The sequence below is a fragment of the Chaetodon auriga genome, chromosome 5 (assembly GCF_051107435.1).
Source record: "Chaetodon auriga isolate fChaAug3 chromosome 5, fChaAug3.hap1, whole genome shotgun sequence".
In the NCBI taxonomy this organism is placed as follows: domain Eukaryota; kingdom Metazoa; phylum Chordata; class Actinopteri; order Chaetodontiformes; family Chaetodontidae; genus Chaetodon; species Chaetodon auriga.
This window is the reverse complement of record NC_135078.1, coordinates 11,178,943-11,201,178: the sequence shown is the minus strand read 5'-3', so window position 1 is coordinate 11,201,178 and position 22,236 is coordinate 11,178,943. Positions and strand designations below refer to the sequence as shown.

The 22,236-nt window shown below is 41.9% G+C and overlaps 2 protein-coding genes across 2 annotated transcripts in view; both read left to right on the top strand.

Moving 5' to 3' along the window:
- Window positions 1-1,827: 1,827 nt before the first annotated feature.
- Window positions 1,828-3,342, top strand: LOC143321348 (zinc-binding protein A33-like). Its single transcript, XM_076731651.1, has one exon. The coding sequence runs from the start codon at window positions 1,909-1,911 to the stop codon at window positions 3,340-3,342; it is 1,434 nt and encodes a 477-aa protein (XP_076587766.1). The 5' UTR covers window positions 1,828-1,908.
- Window positions 3,343-5,768: 2,426 nt separating this feature from the next.
- The window catches only part of LOC143321068 (phospholipid-transporting ATPase ID-like), a 36,129-nt gene continuing 19,661 nt past the window's right edge, over window positions 5,769-22,236 (top strand). Inside the window, exons 1-4 of the mRNA XM_076731187.1 lie at window positions 5,769-5,896; window positions 18,894-18,981; window positions 19,427-19,485; window positions 21,071-21,184. Of these exons, the coding sequence (XP_076587302.1) occupies window positions 18,939-18,981; window positions 19,427-19,485; window positions 21,071-21,184 (216 nt within the window). The 5' untranslated portion in view covers window positions 5,769-5,896; window positions 18,894-18,938. The remainder of the gene's footprint in view (window positions 5,897-18,893; window positions 18,982-19,426; window positions 19,486-21,070; window positions 21,185-22,236) is intronic.

Here is a 22,236-nt window from a genome sequence, read left to right as displayed (position 1 = left end):
CATTGCCAGCTGGGATAGGCTCCAGCCCCCCGCAACCCCGAAAGGGATACGCGGGTATAGAAGATGAATGAATGAATTTAAATACTGAATTAACATGGAAGCAGCATTTTGATATTGCAGCTGGTGACCATGGAGCTCATTTTATCTACTTGAATGAAGGTGGTCAAGTAAAGAGTATAAAGTACCATAAAATGGAAATACTTCGAGTACAGTCTGAGTCCAGTTCTTTCTGTGGAGGCTGTTTTGTCACCTTTTCAATCCAAACCGACCACAGTTCTTTGTGTTCTCGATGAGGAAGGAAACAAAATACTTTCACAGCAACTACGAGATCCTTTGTGATCTCGGGACAAGTGCCATTGACGGGGGGCCGCGATTGCTCCAAAACGATCATCCTCTTTATCACTGGAGTAAAGTTCCGTGAACCCGATGAGCTTCGAGCTGCCCGCGAACAAGTGGAGCCTGTAGAACCTGAAGATGGCGTCGCTGCCCTCGGCCACCTGAATAACCCCTCTCTCGGTGGTCTTGGGAAAACTGAATACCCACCTGCTCCATTCTGGCTACATCTGACCTTTGGACAAGAGTACGTTGGCGCTAAAAGGAAAGATATTGCTTGAGAAGCTCAGACGCCCAAAATAACTTCAAATGAAAAACACTGAAAGATGAAGAACTGTCAAAGTCAAATTGCAGAGATTTTATTCTGCCTGTCCTCTTCTCCTTGAGAAACAAGTGCACATAAATGTCTGTACTGAGAGCAGAGCTCCATCTTGTGGTCAAATCACTCACAGTGCAGCCTGACGGCCAGCTGTGAAATCTGTGAAATAGATGATGTTCAAATAGAAACCAGCTCGACTTCAATGTACAGTTTCAATGAGGCTTAAAGCTGTCCTATGCATGGTGGCTGCAGAGCCCATAATGCAGTTACTGGTCTACTTTAGCTACTCAGCTGAGGATGATGTGTTCCCAATCAATACGATGAAGGTGTGTAGCTGTAGTTTTGATTGACACTGTCGGAGTGAGATTGAAAGACTGATTCAAATATATCAAGCATCACATAAATTGATCTGTAGGACATAAATACAGCTGGATGTAAATGTGACCACAAACAGAGCCAAGCGGTCTTTAAAGCCACAGCAGAAGGTGGAAGTTTCTTGTTTCTTTGTTATTTACAGAAACAACGATTCATCTTATCCTGACAGACGACGTTTCAGTTGCTGTTTGCATGAAACCAAACATGTTTGTCAGTTGCCTGTTCATGTTCACCTTCATCACCACTGTGTGAGTCCATGCATCTTGTACACGTTACTCTTCCTCTGTCCTCTCTGGGGTTTGATCTCACATGCTTCCAAGTTGTTGCTCAGAGCGCTTCCTGTCCTTCTTCCTGGACTTTTTCTGCACTGATGAAAACAAAGAACCTGAGAGAGAAAGAAGACTGAGAGACAAATCTGTGAAATAATTCACCTTAACTTTATCTTAACGAACAAGAAGAAATCTGTTATTTACTGAATTATTTTACCCAACGCATTTTACATACATTTGGTCTCTGTGACTTGATGAAAAAAAAGAATGTAAGATAGAAAAATTAAATACAATTAATTAAGTAAGTATACATACAAAAAAGTTTGGTGTCTGTCACCCTGCTGAAATGTTCAGTCCTCACTCCTCTCAAAGCACTCTGACTCCATCTGCTGGTGACAACGTGACATAGCAGCATTTCCTCTTCATAATTTCATTTGAAACGGAGCGAAGTGAAAATGAAAGAGTAGTTCGACCTTGTTGAACAGAGCTGAGACGCCGTTACATCGTGTGAAATCTCTGCTGGAAAACAAAAAAAACTGGAAGATTTTAAGCACTCAAGAGAAGGAACAGTAACTTGGTGAGTCTTACTCTTGAAAGACAATTTGGATACAAATGGCTGAGAAAATTGCCCTCGTTGAAGATTTCCTGAGTTGCCATGTGTGTTCAGAGACTTTCAGAGATCCTGTGTCTCTGAGCTGCAACCACAGCTTCTGTTCAAGCTGCCTGCAACAATTCTGGGAACAAGCTAAAAACAAAGACTGTCCCATTTGTAAAAGAAAATCCTCAAAAGAAGATCCACAAGAGAACATTGCACTGAAGAAACTGGCTGACGTCTTTGCTGGGAGACAGAAATCTGAAACATCTGAGACAGAAAAAGGAAAGAAGAAAGAGAAAGAGCAGGTCGTGTGTGATGAACATCCAGATGTCTCTTATTGGTTCTGTGAGGACGAGCAGCGAGCTGTGTGTCCTGTCTGTGAGTTTTCTCTGCACCAGAGTCACAAGGTGGTTCCTGTAGAACAAGCAGTCAGTGAGCTGAAGGACCAGCTGAAATCTGACTTACAGTCTCTGCAGGACAAGAGGGACAAATACAAACGAGTGGAGGAAACATACAAAGAAGTGATTCAACACTCCAAGAAGCAGCTGTTGTCCACAGAGAAGCAGATCAGAGCAGAGTTCAACAAGCTCCACCAGTTCCTGAAAGAGGAAGAGGAGTCCAGACTGGCAGCTCTGAGGGAGGAAGAGGAGCAGAAGGGGAGGACTGTGAGCAGAGAGATGAAGATGATTGAGCAGCAGATCTCCTCTCTGTCAGACAGTATCTGTGCTGTTGAAGAAGAGCTGCAGAAACACAACGTGCCATTCCTCAGCAGTTATAAAGCCACTCAGAGCAGAGCCAGAGTCCAGTGCTCACTGTCAGATCCACAGCTGCTCTCAGGAGCTCTGATAGATGTGGCCAAACACCTGGGCAACCTGTCCTTCACAGTCTGGAAGAAGATGAAGGACAAGGTCCACTTCAGTCCTGTCATTCTGGACCCAAACACTGGAAGCCCCTGGCTCTGTCTGTCTGATGATCTGACCAGTGTGAGGTGTGGAGACACAGAGCAGCAGCTTCCTGACAATCCAGAGAGAAACACTAAATACTATTTTGTTCTGGGCTCTGAGGGCTTCAGCTCAGGGAAACACAGCTGGGAGGTGGAGGTGGGAGACCATCCTGAATGGAGAGTGGGTTTGGCTAAAGAGTCAGTTGACAGGAAGGGGGAGATATTTCTTTCACCAGAATATGGATTCTGGTGTTTATTGCATGACAGTGGAAAATACACTGATGGTCTTGGTGAGACTGTCACAGTGAAGAAGAGTCTCCAGAGGATCAGAGTCCAGCTGGACTATGACAGGGAGAAGGTGTCCTTCTACGACCCTGAAGACATGACTCACATCTACACTTACAAAGACACTTTCACTGAGAAGCTCTTCCCATATTTCAGTATTGGAAAAGCTGGTGATGCTAAAACTGCTGCTATCAAAATGTGTCAAAGTGATGTTTCTGTGTGATGATCAGGGAGGATGGTGAGGTCCAAGTGATTCATTCAGATTTTTATAATGTGCTGCTTTCATGTCAATTACAGACGATAACAGTTAGTTTTTTAAAGGTGAAAATCCTGTAATTTGAAAGTAAATGAAGAAGATGTGGAGATCCAGGTTAGAGCCTGATTTAGTCGATTTAATGTGATCATTACAAACCTTTTATCACCAGGTTTTCTTTTCTTTTCTTTTCTTTTTTTTTTTTGCATTTTCCAAGGATAACCAACAAATTTAAATTGCAATTTAATTTCAAATAGTCTTTAATTTGAAATCATGTAACCACTGAAAGCTTTATTTTCACAATTAATTTTCATCTTTCAACTAATTTTCAAAGTTATTCAATCAATAATTTTCTCAAACTGTTTTTACTTTAATACATTCAAAGTGTTTAAATGTTTTGAAATAAAACATCGACATTGATAAGACAAACATGACCAAACTGTTGCCTTTATTTTACTTGTTGCTGAGAGCCAGAGGCCTGAAAAGATGGCAGCAGATCGTCATCTGGACGTCCAAATGTGACCTTTTACAGCCTGAACTCTGTCACCTGCTACAGTTCTGATTAAACACTGAATAAGTTTATGAGTCAACCTCTTGGAAATCCTCCCCAGGAAACACATGATGACACACAAGGTAAGAGTAAAATGAATTGTCCAGCACACAGTTATTATTATATCATATTATAACACGTCAACTGTATCTGAGTCTCATGTTGGTGTTCAGTGTTTCATCCTGTTTAGCGGTCCAGGTCTGAATCCAACACACAGTTTGTCAGTGTTCAGGGCCGAACGTGCTCAGGTCACAGAGGTGAAGGGTCCTTAAGCAAGACACTGAAGCTAATGTTTAACATGAAATACACACAGATATGATCCTATAAGAACAGAAATGACCAAACATGTGTCAGCATGAAAGAAAATATTCAGAAAGCTGTTTCTGATCCAGATTTGTCCTGAAGAAAGTTCAAGGCCATATCCAGAAAAACTGGGACTCTGTGTAAACACAGAGCTTGATGATTTACATCCAAATCAGGTTGATCTTGCAAATTTTGCCACACATCACATCACTCAAACAGCAAAAAACGCAGCCGTACCTAATACACTCTGTGTAGATTTCGGGTGTAATGCCACTTTAAACCACAGCAGTTGCCTCTGAAGGGTCTCCAGGAAACTGAAACCTCAGTCAGGGACAGAAAGAGACGCTGCAGACAAGCAGAAAACAGAAAGCAAAGAGCAGGAGGGAAGTGTCAGAGGTGACAGGATCAGACATGAGACAATCTAAGGAAAAGAAAGCAAAGATGAGCAGTGTGAAAGGACAAAGTGAAGACAAAGTGAGATACTTACAAAGACGACGGACGTTTTAGACAACATATGAAACTGGTTTGTGCAGCTGATCAGTGGTGACAAGTACATTTACTCAAGTACTGTTCTCAAGTACAATTTTGAGGTATTTATACTTTACCTTTCCTATTTTCACCTTACTCCACTACATTTTAAAGGGAAATAATGTACTTTACAAATTAGCATTTTCGTACACAAATGTGTTTTTCCTTGAAGTACAGACAGGTACACCTGAAATGATTAGTTCAATAATCAATATGACGATTGATGGAAAAATTTGTCATTTTTCAAGCAAAAATGCCAAACAAATTATGATCCAGCTTCTCAAATGTGAAGATCCACTGCTTTTCCTTGCAATTGTTTTCAGAATTTTTAAATATTTTTGTCATTTTGACGTTTGGACTTTTGGGTGGACAAAACAAACATTGTGAAGGGGTCGCTTTGGCCTCTGGGAGATTCATTGAAAAATAATCATTAGTTGCAGTCCTGCACAATATATTTAAAATTCAGCGCCTCCTCAAGCAACTACAACAGTGAAATCCTGCTTTTACATTAATGTATGACTAATAATGATCTAATGCTATATTGTATATAACAAAAACAGTCACAGGGGCGCGTACTTTGATTCATTCGGATAGTTCCTGATTATACTCACTCACCTTTCAGACCTTTGCTTGTAATCGAGTATTTTTAAAGTCTTCTGTTCGTGCTTTTACTCAAGAAAGTTCCCTGACTGCATCTTCCGATAGATGAATCACTACAGCACCGGATTCATGAGACAGTGAGGTCTTAAAAGAAAAATAAACGTCAACAGGTGCTTTTCTAAAAGAGGTTCCATCACTCCTAAATTCACCAAATCTTAATGACCGCTGCACGTCACGTGACCTCACCTGTAGCCACTCGTGCTAATTGCTCGTTGTGGACGTGTTTTCACGACCAGCAGACGTATTACAGCTAAACGGGGCGAGCGCTGCGCCCAGGGAGGGGAGTGCACAGAGAATGAGGGAGGAGTGGAGAAATGGAGGAGGGGAGCGCAGTCAGGGGGAGGAGAGGCGGGTGGTTGGAAGCCAGGAGGGAAACATTAGTCCTCGTCTCTCCTCGTAGTTGAGAGATTTTCTTGTTTATTCCCGGGACCGCAGGCGACGCGCAGCTCAGCCGGGACGCACCGCACGAAGCCAGGACGCACGGTAAGAAGACGCGCCGCCTCCCGCTTTGTACTGACCTTGGATGGGATCACGGTGAAGCGGGGAGGGGGGGTTTACATGCTGAGATGGATTTCTTAGGAGAAAGGGAGGAGATGGAGGAGGAAGACAGAGAGCGTTGTCTCCTCACTCTCTTTTCCTTGCCTGTGCTGCCCTCCGGGGAGCCCCACGCTGAAAAAGTAACGGAAAGAGTGAAGGCGGAGCAGGAGAGGAGAGGAGAGGTGGCAAAGAAAGCTCTGCTTCTCTTTCTGCTGTTCTTCAGCAAAATGACACTCATCGTGGGTACTTCTACAACAACACCAGTTATTTTAGCTTTGTGCTGTTGGGGGCGGAAACTTCTCGAAAACTTCTGGCAGGTACAACTTTTTAAAAGTCTCAGCGCGCAGGACTTTAGTACATCAGCAAAGCGTGTTCTGTTGTTTTTGTGATGGTGGCCGACCACTGCAGCATTCTTCAGTTCACAAAACCTGATTTCATTTGAAGTTTTCGTGTAGATCTGAAAGTTGCAGTACTGTCTTTAATGCGCTAGAGATGAAGGTGACGGCACACTGAGAGTAGCGCTGAGAAGGATGATGTTTGTGAAACGTGTGATTGGACTGATCCTGTATTCGACCGTAAAGCGGTGATGAATGATGAGCAATGTCTACATCATGTACAGCGGAAGACAGTGAAGTACTCATTCATTTCCTGTACGAGTGGTGCCGATTATTTTCGGTTCAGACAGTAAAGTATGAGAGGAGGTTATTAATTGGCTGTCAGCTGTAACTGTCCCACAGAGGCGTTGAGAAGTCAGGGGCCCCTGAAAAGTCTTTTATGCCCTCATAGAATTATCACTGTTTTGTGTGCTAGTGGCAGCACTGCAGTACTACTACTACTACTACTACTACTACTACCACAACCACTAATAATAATAATAATAATAATAATAATAATAATAATAATAGCAATAATAATAATAGACTTTATTTAAGCTGCACTCTTCATAACAAAGTTACAAAGTACTTTGGTTTGGTTGAAAAACATTTCAGGACTGTGATAAGGCAGATGAAATCAAGTAATTAGGATAATGCAAAGTACAACTGAATAAAATACCCAACAATGATATGAGATAGTAACAATAATAAAGGTAAAACAGATATGTCAGCAGTCTCAGATCTTCAGGCACTTCCAGAGCTGAGGGGCCCTCACTGTTAAACCAGGTGTCCTTTGGTCCCGAAACTAGCCATGAGGAACAGCCAGCAGAGCCTTCCCTGGGTTTCTGATGCTCTGGCTCACAGAAGAGCAACAATTCAGCATTACGGCTGAGAGCTAAACCATGAAGCTTTAAAGGCGACTGGTCAAATTGTGATGTTTGCCTGCTCACACAAAAGTTAGATGGCACTGTTTTTTAAAGCAAGGTACATCCAGGTGTCTTCATGGACACTGTAACTGAAACATTACAACAGAAGCTTCTCTTCTTCTAGATTTCAAACCCTTCACCAAGTTCACTGACAGCCACATTTAACCCTTCACACCTGCTGCTGTGCTTTATTCTGCTGTGCACACTGATGTTTCTCAACTTAAGTCATTCAAATATATCTTATTGCTGCAAGTTGTGTAGTGTCACTTACAAAGAAAGCTTTTCGCATCCGTGTGTCTCAGTGGTACTGCTGGTGGTGGTTGACACAGCCCCAATGTGGAGGACCTGCAGGCGTACAAGCACGGAGGCAGAGCCATGTCCTGCTGTAGACTGGACAGTGGCATTGCTAGGGTCTCTTGGGGCTCCAAGCAAGAAATCCCTGGGGCCCCCAACCCATCCGTGCATGCCGCAAAAATTTGGTTTTTGCACACATAAATGCACAATTTCCGGGACATTTGAGATGAATACTGAAAAAATAGATTAGTGGTGCTCAAAGTGAGGTCCAGGGACCAACAGAGGTCTCTGAAAGCACAGGCCTATCAATAATCGTTGTTGTAAATAAGCGGCCGGGGCCCCCCTAGTGGCCGGGGGCTCCAAGCAACTGCCTGGCTTGCCTGTCCACACGCCCCGCCCCTGAGACTGGAGGCAGCAGTAAAATGCATTAGGAGTCTGGTGGCTTTAGAGGGTGCATCGATGGGTCTGATGATAGATCTGTCTGATGGCAAAGTAACGCAGTGGAAATATTCAAAATGAATACAAAAAACTGATATTGTTTCTTTTAGATGGCTAAAATATGCTGTGCTGCTGCACCGTCCACTTCAGTACATTGCTTACCTTCCTAAACTGGTACTGGGGTGTGCCGACCCCCATCGACAGTAGGTAATACACCAACTGTGGGGTAAGCACCTCATACAACCCCACTTCAAAAACCTTAACTATTCTCATAAGTCAGTTTGAATTGCATGAATTATGTTTGTACAAAGTTGCCTTGCAACACGAGAAATGAGTGTGTATGAATCAGAGTGTATGTACATCCAAGTTAAAGAAGGATTGTAGAGATTGTATCTGTGTATTACTGCAGGAAGAAACTGAAGCAGTTTGGTGAATTGGGCAGAAAATGCTGGGAGATGTAAATTACTGTAGAAGGTTGCATGTGACCGCACCTCAGCAGCTTCATCTAAACTCAACGCTGACGAGAGGTCTGGAAGGGTCACGTAAGGTGATTCCATGAATTTAAAGTGGGTCAAAATCCAAGTTCGTGTCACAGCTTGAAGATCGTTCATCGTTAGATCGATATGACACTGGGTCTGCCTGAGGGGCTGAGCCTTTACGGTACATGGAGGCGATGATTAAGTTTTAAAGGTCAATCAAAATGTCAGGGTTTTATCAGGTAAGATGAGAGGGGGAGTGGCTTTGTGACCTGAGAGGTCAGGTGAATTATTCAGAGGTTGATTGTCCGGGTCTTTTGGTGCGGCGCTCAGGGCTCGATACTGTATTGTGCCCCCGTGTCATAACTGCATCTCACTTTTCTATTCTTGCTTTGTTCATCATGAGTGGGGAGAAAAAAAGGCCTGAACAGGTGACAGGCTTTCATCTGTATATACGTCTCCATTCACACACAGAGTCACAAATCAGTTTTAATGTTCTCAAAGGCAGAACTCTCTCCGATGGAAGAACCCTTTCCCCTAACTGTGGTGGCGTTTTCTTTTTCAGACACGAATCAGGGAAAGTTGAGAGTTTGCAAGGGATGACTGATGACTTATGCTGCGATCACAAGGTCACACAGTAAACTTCCTCATTCACTCCCAGTCAGAAACACCAAGGAAACTGTCATTAATCAGTAACCCACTGGAACCTTGAAAAAACCAAAACACTGTCAGTATGTCACCTTCCACTTGTTTATTTAGTCTAGTTGTCGGTTAGACTGAAGTTGATTCTGTGGTCGATTGAACATTTTATCAGTGACAGGTACGCGGGACAAGGAAATCTGATAAAGAGGAAATGAACCAACAATAGTCAGGAGCAGGCTTCACGATGACGGGCTGCTGTGCAAAGGCACAAATACAACACTGTAGAAATGCCCTCCTGGGGCTGATCAGTACTTACATATTATATTATTAGATTCTTGCTGATGCATTTATGTGTACGCAGCATTTAAGAGCTGCAGCTGCTCGAGGTGGAGCTCCTTTTAAAGAGAGAGTCGTTGAGTTGTGAGTTTAGTCTAGTGGTTCACAGCGTAGGGGTCTGGCCCCTCAAAAGGGTCACCAGGTAAATCTGAGGGGTTAGAAGATGCTTAATTGGAGATTAAAAAAAAAAAAAAATCTGATTTGCAAACTTCTTTTCATGAAATAGTGGGTAAACATACTTCTTTAGGCCTGCCTTCTTTAGAGCAGGGATTTCTCTTCTGGAGCCTCTGACGACTAGAGGTTCTGGTGCGAGAACAATACTTTTTCACAACACATCCTCGTACCTACGCAACTGAATAGGTTGATTGCCAGTGACCCCCAAAACAACATATATGGTCATTGGAGAGTACCAACAACAAGCTGGAATGATGAAGGTGGATTGGGTTAAGGTTAAGGTTAGCTTATGTTATTATTATATTATAGCTCATGACCTGTCTGCCTTCTGTGAATATGTAACAGTGTTCACAGACCAATGTTTTAGCCATTTCACTGTATTTGATTTTAAAAAGTCAGTTTTATTGGTGCATTCTTTCATGGAGGAAAATTCTGACATCCGAGATTTAAGAGTCTTCTGCCAAACAGAAAAGTTTTCAATGAAAAAGATACCAGGTTTCCAAGCTACGTTAGCTTGTGAATGCAGTATTCAGCTTGGCCTCCAAACAGATCCGGTCCAAACTAAAGAAAACGAATTTTTCCCTCATGGTTTATGTTGGGGATAATCAGCAGCAGTTAGCATGCGCTCTGGAAAATGTGGGTTTTCTACAACAGCTCCAACTGTAAGCCTACAGAACTCCACCGCAGACCAGGGCCCTGAGCTCGGCCAATAAGGATGTAGGTTAGTACAGCTGTGGTGGAACTGTGGGCAGGTAAAAGCCAGAATCCTCTGCAAAGTGAAAGGTAATTACTAATTTCTATACTTCATGTATGACCAAGATTTTTGTCTTTTTTTTTAGAGGAACAATATATGTGGGCGTTTACAAAATCACTAGATCGGCAGATAATGTGTATGCTGCCTGTGTGGGTTCTGTTGGTCAGGGCATATGTATTTTTGACAGCTTATATTTTCCTCTGTTACGTGATGGTACAAGTTTTTTTCCCATTATTCTCCAAAATTTTGAGATTTTAAATAAATTTTTGATGTTTGGTGTAGGACACATCATGTATCCAGCTGTTTGTTATACAAGATGAATTTTTCAAACTCTCTCTTTCAACACTGACACATCTTTGCTGAAGTTGGTGCCACCTTTTCAAGGACTTTTTACAAAATTTCCCCACCTTCTAAAATTTACCATCCGGTTCCTTCTGAACACACCTCTGCATGTTCAGTATTCACTGCTTTGCACTGGTCAACCCTTTTTTCCCTGTATTGAGTGTTTTCATCCTGCTGTTTAGGACACAGGTTGGATTTCCGCTTTGTTTTTTTTTTAATTTTGAGTCACTTTTGGAAGGAGAATGACAGCATAATTTATTGGACAAAAGGGTACATCTCTATTGTGTAGTATCTTGTATGGAAGAGACACCCATTTTTATGTCATACAAGTCCTGGTTTCCACAGAAGTAGCTGTTGGCAAGTTCTTGCTGATTGCCCCTCTCACGGCTACTTCCTGCCATTGTTGATTTACTGTAACAGATTTCTGGACGACAATCTGAGGGCAGATATGGTGAAACAACACCGACGCCCAATTTTAAGTGTTTGCAAAATCAACAGTCGCAGGTGCAGTTTCCACACAAGAGGGAGGTTTGCTTGTAGAGCCTTTTGGCCAGGCAGAAAAATAAAAAATTCAACTTTAGATGATGACACCTTTGATTCAGTTGCAATTTCAGCTTGACGTCTGTGCTACTGTGCAGTATGTCCTACACCTGCCTTCTTCGTGTGATGGTATTAGTTGCATTGGCCAATGATCTGAAGTATTCTGTCATAACACACATTGTACTCTTTTTATCATTGATTTATAGAAATTATTTTGTGATTAATTGATTGTTTGGTCTATAAATCACAGTTGTCTAGCACTCAAACTGACATCCTCAGATCTCTTGTTTAGTCCAACCAACAGTCAGAAATCCAGAGAATTTCCTGTGATGTAAGACAAGTAAAAGGGAATTTCTCCCATTGAGAAGCAGCACATGCTTTACACTTTAGCTTAAAAATGACCAATTGAAGAAGATCAATTCATAGTTGCAGATTAATGTTTGGTCGACCGACTAATTGCTGCAGGTCTTCTTGCCTCTGTAGGTGGCTTTATTGCTAAGAGTTGATGTGCTCTGAAAAATACAGTGTGAGCTGCCAGCTATTTTTAGCCAGCAGCCTGATAAGACAAGTACCTGTTGATAGAGATTCAACAGAAAACGTTGGAATGCTGATGACTTAAAAACCAAATCAGGACTTTTTAAGATCCAACTGAAGAAACAAGTTCTTCACAGAATACTTCTGCGACATTTCTGTAAATTTCATGAAACCACTGTTCCAGTTTGTTAATGCTTTGTGGAGCAGCTCTTTCATTCATGTTTCTGTGGTTTCCTTAATCATGGATGGATTGTTGAGCCTGTGCAGTTAACATTTCTTGCCGGGCAGTCAAAAAGCTCAGTTAAAAGTAGGTCTGTCCTGATCAACCACAGACATCAAACGACCACAAAGAGAAGCAAAACAACTACAAGAGGACGCAAAAGAGACACAAACAACCTCAAAGAGATGCAAAATGACCAAAAAGAGATGCAAAATGTCTAGAAACAGACACAGAGAATCCAAACGACTACAAAGAAAGTCAAAGCAACCACAAAGAGACTCAAAATGACCTCAAAGAGACACAAACCGGCTACTGTCTCTTTAAGGCTGGGTGTCCATCAGCTCCTTGTCTGTCCCTAATATTTGTGGCCTGAGAAGCCCTTAAAGTTTACCTACAGCTCTTTGTTTATCCTGAGAGCACTAGATGCCTCCTAGCCATGAAGAGCCTGTCCACTGTAACAGCTTTCGGAAAGTTATGACCCATCAGCTCCTCTCCTCTCGTCCTGGAAACACTCTTTCTCCTCTGCCCACCTTTCTCTGCTCCTCCTTGAAAATAAGCTCATTTATCCAGAGCTCTGTTTGCTATTAGACAAAACACACACAGAGAGGAAACATGCTGAGGCCTCTGAAAAGGCAGCAGCTGTGCTCAGTGGCTTATCTTTTACTGTAGGTCATTGTGTGATTGGCTGATCTACGGAAACTATTATGCAACAACTCCTGTCTTTGCCGGGTTGTTTGAAGCATTTCAAGCAACACAACATTCGTCAGTACATCACTGTGAGTACAGAGCTGTTTCATCCTTCTGGGAGAAGATGGGCACTTCACATCACTTTACTGGTGTTTTTTTTTTTTTAGCCTTTATGATAGTGACAGCTGAAGGTACGACAGGAAGGGGGGCAGAGAGAGAGGGGATGACACGCAGCAAATGATCCGCAGGTGGGAGTCAAACCTGCGGCCACTGCAGAGGACTGACAGCCTCAACACATGGGGCGCACACCCGACCCTAGCTATAGGGGCGCCCCGCTGGTGTTGTTTCTGATAAGACCAGTAGTTTGGATGTCGGTCAAGTTAGACATAAACTGGGTTCTGTAGGTGGGGCTGGACCGCAGCGTATTTCAAGACAGATAAAATGTAGCTGTACACTCTCTGGCCCGATGTTCGTGAAATGATAACGATTTATCAGATTCTCTACGCTTAAAGAGCGTCGAGCCTGAAACACAGCAGTGCAACATTGTCCTTTTGATAGCAGTGTTTGAACTTCCCACCCTGAGCGAGACGTCAGAGGAAAAAAGCCACCATGTGTCTATTAATGATGGTCACTCTGATATGTTGAAATGTAATTGGGCCTTCACATGTAGCTGTCCCCTTTTGTGTCCCCTAAAGTTGCTTTAAGTTTGTAAAATACTGTCCGTGTAATGCTGTAGAGCTTGTTCTCATTGAAGCCATACAACATTAACACTAGCTGAAATATTAAAACCCAAGACTTTTAAGGCTGCACCGTTCTCGGAAACTCAAACATTTGATATGTCTTCCACATAGTTTTGTACCTACTTGCCTGACATATTTTTATGTCTTTGGGAACTTCTGGATGTCCCCCAGAATTTGAGGTTTTTTGGAGGGTTTGGAGCTCAGAGCACGAGTTTGTAATGATGGACCTCCAGGCTGGCCGCAGCTTGTTAACATGGTACAGATGTCTTTCAGATATGGAACAGGACAATGGCAACTGGCGCTTGTTTGAGTGTCTCCAACATCGTCTGAATGCAGAGGAAAAGGTTCAAACATATAGCCAGGCCCAGCTCTAGACAACAGGGGGCCCTAGGCAAGATTTTGTGAGGATAACATGGCAACACTTTGAAATGTACTCACACAATGTGGCAAGAACATTCCTGCAAGCTACAAATTGAGCGTAATGCTTGCAGGAAATTGATACAGAAAACACACACATGTAGTAAACATGCCTTCATTCAGTAGATGCTCATTAAGAATTATACATTCAGATGTTAAATCTGAGGTCTTAGCAACATCCTCAAGGCACACACAGTAATCACACACAGACAGAGAGAGAGAGAGAGAGTTCTTGTCTGCCTCAAAAAATCTTTTGAGTTTTTGTGGGTTATATAAACCTTGTGAAACACTGTCTAACAAGCTACAAAACATTCTTAATCATTTGTCTCCACTTGTGAGTTCAGCAAAGTAATACATAAAGTTTGTCTTTATCTCGCACAAAAACCATCGTCAGTTTCTGCCGGCATGTTGTTGTAACGTTGTGCAGCCTCCTCTGTGTCTAAGAAGTATGTTTTTACCTAGCAGTTGCCAAGATAAGCAGCGGATATTTGTGAGCACATCTCTCCAACTGATTGCACAGCTTACAGTATTTTCTGAAATGATTAAAAGTTTTAATGATGATAAAATTGTCAAATTTTAAATCCTATCAGTAGCACTCATGTCTTCACTATGGACAAGCAGGTTCTATGATGTTCTGAGGAGGTAAACTATAGTGTCAGTGATTGTTGAATTAGTAGCAGGAAAGTCCTCTTTTTTTAAAACCATACAAACTCAAAAGAGCTCTTCAGCCATTTGGATACACAGGCATCCGTCTGCACACACACACTCAGAGGAAAAGTGTCTTTCTTTCAGCTGCAAACAAATGGTCAGTTTTGATAATAGAGCACTGTTCAGTTGAGAAACCAGAGATCACTAATCGGACAAGACACCCATTCATCTGTGTGACCTCTGACCTGGTAGGCCAGTCACAGGTGACTGTGACACTGGGGTACTGTTACCACCTTTGTTTGCCTGCAATAGCATTAATTCCAGTGTTTGTTGCCTGCACTTTAAAAAGTAAAGGTTTCACAGAAACCTTTGTTTGTGTGCGTGTGTGTGTGCGTGTGTGTGTGTGTGTGTGTGTGTGTGTGTGTGTGTGTGTGTGTGTGTGTGTTTGGGGTGGGGGGTTGCAGCAGAGACAGATAAGTAGGACACAAAGCATCACTGGGTTTCTTTGGTAAAGGTGGTATCAGTTTAACCACAACCTGTTCTGATTAAAACCTCTCACAGACGCACGTTTTTTCCACTGTGGCCTTGTAGCTGAATGTGAAACTGTTTTCACCTTCTGACGTATTTAAACACTGCACACATCTGGATGGAGTTTTGATGCAGATATACGACAATGTTTAATTAAACTTAGTGCTTATTTATTTATTATTGTGAAGAATTAGTCTTGTGGCTTCTAATTCAAAGCCAGCAAATCGCTGCACAGAACAGTACAAAGAATAGATCCAAGAGTCTTAAATTGTGAAACCTGAATGTTGTTGCCTAAATTTGCTGTAGTTTGTTGTGGTAGTTGCTTATTCCTTTTGTAAGTTACACGTTATAGCTCCTGTTTATAAGCAGTGGCATCACTGAAGTATTCCCACACTTATTTCAAGGTAGAAATTGGATTATCGCTGAAAACCACGGCAGCCTCACTGTCAGCCGCTGATCATCATGACACAGAAGAAGAAAACACCAATGTTCCTCCAGCACCGTTCGAGCCAAAGTTGTCAGAGTTTCTGGTGACGGGAGGTGGAAGGAATGAAAGTCTGCCTGCAAAAACGGCCTCCAACACGTTTAGGGCGATGTCTTTAAGGGAAGAGTGGACAGTGAGCAGAAGGGTTTACTGCAAAGTGGTCATTTGGACTAACAGCACCACCAGTGTAATGTACCCTGCACTGAACTATGGAGAATACAGTACTATTGATTAGCCAGAATTTGTGTATTATTTGCAGATTATGATATGTAGCATCCTCATCATCATTCTAAATTATGACTCAAAGCTGTAAATTAGCTTTTGGTTACAGCTTGTCTGACGGGGCTGAGCAGTGAGGATTCACTCCATTTCGAAACAAATGACTCACATTTTGATCATTTGGAAGTGGGATAAACAGGATAAGCCTCTCCAGCTAACGCAGTTATGAAAAACGATGCTGAATGCGGAGGCAAACCTCTGTCAGCCTCTTTGCGACAGGGTTTTGGATCTCTGGAGAGCATCTGAGCATCTCAGGGATGTGGTTCTGTTTGTCATGCTTTGGTGTTGTAATGAAGGAATATGTAATCCTGTCACAACAATATGGCTCTTTGAAATGTTTTTATTAGTGTTTGGATGACAGTGTCGTTCTAACCTGCTTAAAAGTATAAAATATTGGTTTTGATTATTTGTTAAATATTTAAAAAATCTACGAACACAGGAGATATGTGCAGCGAACAGGCACTTCTTACTGAAGAGGTGCGTTAGTCTTCCCAGCATCTCCAGAGCTCACTCTCTGGAACCAGTTTTGTGTCTGTGGCGTGTCGTAGTAAAGCCTGGAAAGTCAGAGAGTGCCAAAGCCAACAGCGTCAAACTCCCAAACAACTCCCTGACGTTCAGTCCACACCGTTTGACATTCAAAATTATAGCCTCGTTAAATCTTCATGACTGGAGTGAGTTAAAATGTCACTTTTATCTTGTGTCTCGCTGTAAACTGGGTGGTTAATTTAGTGGCATTTTAGCGTGAATGAATAGGTGCACTGCTTGCTTAAGGGATGTTTATGGTGGGACAAACAGTGAATATGTGGTGGGTGGTTACAACTGTGTGTTTGTGTGTATGTACTCTCCATATATAGTTGTGTTAACATGTTTACACACATAAGAATGCGCCCGAAAAACACCCAGAGGGAACATGTGGACACAGATGTATTTGCAGACATAAAAACAATGATGCAGACAAAACACACACTGTTATGTGTTATGGCATGGGTGTGTGTTTTCCAGAGCCTTGGCATTCCCGTTGAAGCACACACATTCCTCACCAAACACATGTGGTTGATATTTATAGGCCCAGTGCTGACGTCACCTCAGTAACCAACGCTGAGGGGCGGGATCTCACTGCTTCCTGTCTGGGAATCCTCAGCGTGAACAGAGGACACACTCAAACGCACTTTTTCCCCTCTCTTATTACCACATTTGCACTTCATTAAGCGCTTTTCTCTGGTGGGTTTTGTTATACAATTTGCGGTTTTGTACAATTTTTCATCTTTTGGATTTTTTTTGGGATCAGCACAAAAAGCACAAACATATACGCAATAATCATAAGCTTTACATAATACCAGGACACTTGCCAAAGAATTGAATTACCTCCAGGAAGGAGCTTGATGAAGAGACGATGAAAACGGTTCTGCAAGAAAACACACACACTGTCTGCAGTCTAATTGTGACATATGAGTGAGGTTTAATGAAGTTTGTGATTCATTTAGAGACATCCAGGCAGTTATCACTGAGAAGACTGGCAGCCATCTTCCATCGGGCTGGAAACGCTGGAGGAGTGAAGGACTGTTGGAACAATAACTTTAAACATGTTTATGCATATTCATCCTCAAGTCAGTGCCATCCAGGAGGGAGGTGGGGCAGGAGGCAACAGGGTTTATGAGCACAACCATAGCCACCGCTCCCTTTAGAAAGATCATTGCATCACTTCCTGTGCAGCTCTGGATTTTCCCCAGAGACGCCAGGTGTTTGTCACCAAACCTTTCAATCTGTCACCCTGGACGTGATGTTGAGACCTCTCATCGCAGCCTACATGTCTGAATTTAATCAGTGATTTTGCCACAACCTTGTTTCATGTGATCATTTTTAAGAGGCTTGAAGAGGTCAAATTAGACAGTATTTCACAGTAAAAAAGCAAAGATTTCAAAAAGAAATCAAGGAAATGAAAAATAATGACCATAGGTTTTTTTCTTGCTTTTACCTCCTACCTGTAATCATCTGGTGACTTCTAACAATTCACATCAACAGCTCTGAAAAGGCTTATAGAAAATAAGTAATATTGAACTTCAGAGCATTTGCACTCTTAACGTATTTACAAAAGATCAAAATATCTTTTGTAATTGTTCGTTTTTGAAGCAGAACAAACAGTGTATTGCTGCCACCATGGCGCAAAAATACAGAAAACCTGCTCATCGTTTTCTCATATGAAGGCAAACTTTTCATGATATAACATGATATTTTTCACATGACATAATTGTCTCATCATATATATATATGTGTGTGTTATTCACAGTTGAGCTCACACCTTGTGGTTTGGTGTGTCAGAGATGTTAGAGTGAAGCTGCTGAAATACCCACAGTCTCTCTCGGTCTCGCCATCGCTCGGCCGGACTCTTAGTGTGAGAAGGAGCAGATAGCCGAACGAGTGGATGTCTGGTCTGAGAGGGAGCCTCCCTCTGAGTCACTCTGCCCTACATGGGAAAAACATTAAGAGGCTCAGGGGCTGATGCAAACCTGAAGAAAGAACTTTTGGATGGAAAGGAAGTGAAGGACTCACAAACACACACACACACACACACACACACACACACACACACTCGTAAATCCTGTGTTGTGGACCCTCCCATATGTATTTTTTAATTAATTCTATGTGGCTTTTTGTTCCGTGTGAACCATATATGTGGACCACTTCCCAAACACACACACGCATGCGCACACACACCTTTGACACTAATGACACTTTGACAATAGATGTCTCTTGTTAGCCCTTCTCTGCTTGATCTCAAAAACTTCTCCAGCCAAAAATACTTTTAAGAAAACAGCCGTACTGGGAACTGAAAACCTGCTTCAACCTTTGTTTGAAAAGCTGCAGGCCTGGGGAATGATTACCTCATAGAGCTCGTTATGGAAAATGCTCCGATGGCAGCTGGCGTGCACTCAGTCATTCTCACTTTAACAGCAGTGATGTTTAAACTCCGTTTCCAGGGGAAAGCTGATGTTTGACTTGAACAGTGTGGGACGTGTGTGGGTTTATTTCCTGGTCGTGAAGCTAATGATGTAACTCTGATTTATCCTTTGTTCAGTCACAACCTAACAGCTTTCTGTCTTTCTTCTCAGATCGGTATGATGGATAGATAGCAGAAGGAGGAAGAGGAAGAGAAGATGTCGTTCTTTGGCATGGACTGTGTCAGGAAGAAAGAAAGAGGTGAGCTTTCACCAGGTGGATGCTTAGTTTTCAAACATCATGAAATATGAACATTACAAAACAGAAAACATGAAGCACAACGTGAGCTTGAGCAAAAAGCGACTGATGGCAGGATTGTTTTCATCAGTTTACTTGTTAAAGTAATATGTATCTGACATGCTGCTAAAACTGTATACAGTGATTAGCATGTAGCATGGATTGGGACACTCTCACAGAGTGCTAATGTCAGCATGCTAATATGGTCACAATGACAATGCAACATAATGTTATAATTATGTACTATATAATACTATATTCACCAGCCTCTGGGTTTTTTGTCTCCTGTTATACATCTGTACTGTGATGTGCTTTGGATAAATCTTCCCTTTACAGGAAACTTGAGACCATGATATCAGCACACACTTGTAGATGCATGTAAATTACTAATGATCTCTTTTCATATCAGAGCTGGAGAGGAAACTCCGCGCCAACGACCGCGAGTACAACCTCTCCTTTAAGTATGCAGTAAGTATTAACATGTGTGTGTTCCACTCATACAGTTCGTCACTGTGAGGTGAATGAAGGGGATGTGTGCAGATCCACGCACCTTATAGACAAACAGTTTACTACCATGTTTTGTCAGTCCACATCTTTATTTACATTCAAGAGAAACTCTCCTGGCTTTTAACAGGAGACTGGACGTCAGTCAAAGTCAAAGAGTTGAGTGGGTAAACTTAAAAATCAATGTGGACATGGATAACTTGAAAAGAAAATTGGGAATAAATTACAATATTCTCTATCACTAAGGATCAGGACATAATAAAGCATTCCTGTAATTACAGTCGATATTGTGAAATGGGAATTTATCATAAAATGATATTAATATATCACTTCTGAAAACAGATGTTAAGACCAGACAAAAAAATGATATATAAATATATACACAGCAAAATAAATATATACAAAGACACATACATTTCAGTATACTTAAGCATTAATATACATATGCTATAGGCAAGACAAGTACATGTATATTGCAATTTTATATGAAGATGGAAAATATTAAGTTGAAAAAGTCAATTCGATTTGTTTTCCCCCCTCACTATTAAATATTCCATTTTACCTTTAAATCATAATTTTGGTTGAAATCATTGTCCACGCAAATGCAAGGGGATAAATCTGGTGTTAAATACCAAGAAGGGTGTAAACAGCCCTTTCCTCTGCTTGTGTATTTAAACATTTCTTAACTAAATGTATCTGTATCTAAATGTCTGTGGGCGTCGTTAGCAAAGAGATCCAGTGATAAAGTGGCACTGGGAGTCACTGTCTGGCTGCCCAGAGATTTCAGCCTCCTGATAAGATCCATCTGGCACAGAGCAGGTTCTCCCACTAGATCATGCTCTCATACAGACTGAGCGCTTTCTTTCACTGGGTCGGAAACGTGGACCCTTTGCTTAAAACGAAGGCCCCTGTGAAATGCTGTTTGTTCTGCCTGTAGTTTAATTTCATTACGTCTTCCACCGTCCGTTCGCCCGTATCTCTCATCTGTCTGTCTGATACGTTTAACATCCTGACATTCTGCTCTGTGAATATCCAAAGGACCACAGACATGAGTAAATGTTTGTTCAAGCCATGAATGTGACTATGCGTCTGTCTTATCATCCCGGACGCAGAAAGCCAGATTTCCATAAAACAACCCGTGAAGGTTGAGAGAGAAACAGGATTTATATGTCAAGTGTTGATCCCAGTGCTTCAGAGTTCTCTTCTTCGTTGATGGAGAGGGAGGCGATAATCATGTTAGATGTCTGTTGGTTTCCTCTGTACGCCATTTATCAATTCACTGATGAGCTCATTCTGCTGTCACCATCATCATAAGAATTCAGCCTTTCCGATAATGACAACAAGGATGAGAGATTCTAAATGTTCCTGCTGTCTTCTTGTTCTGATCATTGTCATGACTGAGAATCTTTGTTTCCTGTTTTGATGGCTGGGTGACCTCAGCTTCTCTAAAACACATTCAGCTTGTTGACCACCAACACATATGAAATTTGAGCCTTATTAGTCTTATTTTTCTGTCACTTATTCACCCTTCCCTTTTCACCTCTTCCAGACAAATGCCATCAAGACCTCCAAATACAACTTCTTCACCTTCCTACCTCTTAACCTGTTTGAGCAGTTCCAGAGGATCGCTAACGCCTACTTCCTGTTTCTGCTCGTGCTCCAGGTGAGGGAAACCAGATCTGGGAGTCGTCTGGTATCTTGGGTTCCTCCATGATTTTAACAACAGAGTTGGATACAGCAGTGTCAGCTTTGTATTTGTTTTGTCCCAAAAGGCGGCAAACTTTTTTCTCCACAAACAAAATTATTTTAAAAATGTCTCTAGAACTCAAACTGCAAACATCGTCAAGTATTACTCTTCGTAGTATGAACTTTGAAACCATGAGAAATTGGTATTTGAAAAGCTTTTCCAATCCCACAACAGCTATTTTCAATGTTAAATGGAGAGTCAGTAGGGATCAGGAAGTGAAACTTCTTTTCTTTTTCTTTTCTTTTTTTTATTTCTGCATTCACGGAATGTCACCAGAGTGGGAAGCGCTGACGCTCTTTATTCCGTCGTGAGAGAGGTCACTCATTCCTCCAAGCTGATTAACCCTCTGCTAGTTTTGTTCACACAAAAGATTAATGGCTCTGCATCATTTTGTACACTTTAAATTTGTAGGTCTTTTCATTACGTGGGTGATATTGTGGCTGTCAGAAATTCTTATTGTCACAATTACAACTGGAACACTGACATTTTGTCCCACTGGGCTAGTAATTAGCATCTGAACTATATGAAGTGACAGAGTACGTGCTGGGTGAGCAACTTTCACTGGAATGTATTGGCATCTTGTTGTCCAGTATCCAGTTTTCATAATACCAATAATATTACAAATAACATCAGTGGTGCCCCCTTCTTTACTGACATGTAAACTTCTTGAACTCCTGAGTTGTCATTAGCTTAGTCCTGCTAATGTTGCATTAGCTAATGTTAGATTGCCAGTACAGTAGCTGAGTTCTGCTAATGCTGGTGCAAGCAACTGCCCTTTCTCACCGTGAAGCTGTGTGTTAACCAAACAGGATGTGGATGAATCGAGTGCAGTGAGATTAAGGAAGTGTAATATCCAGAACAGGAAATTGCCTCATCATGTGCAAAATAGTCATGTTGCACCACAGTAGTCGTCTGCAGAGACTGCTCTGCTGACAGACAAGGAGGAATCAGAGCATGAATATCTTTAA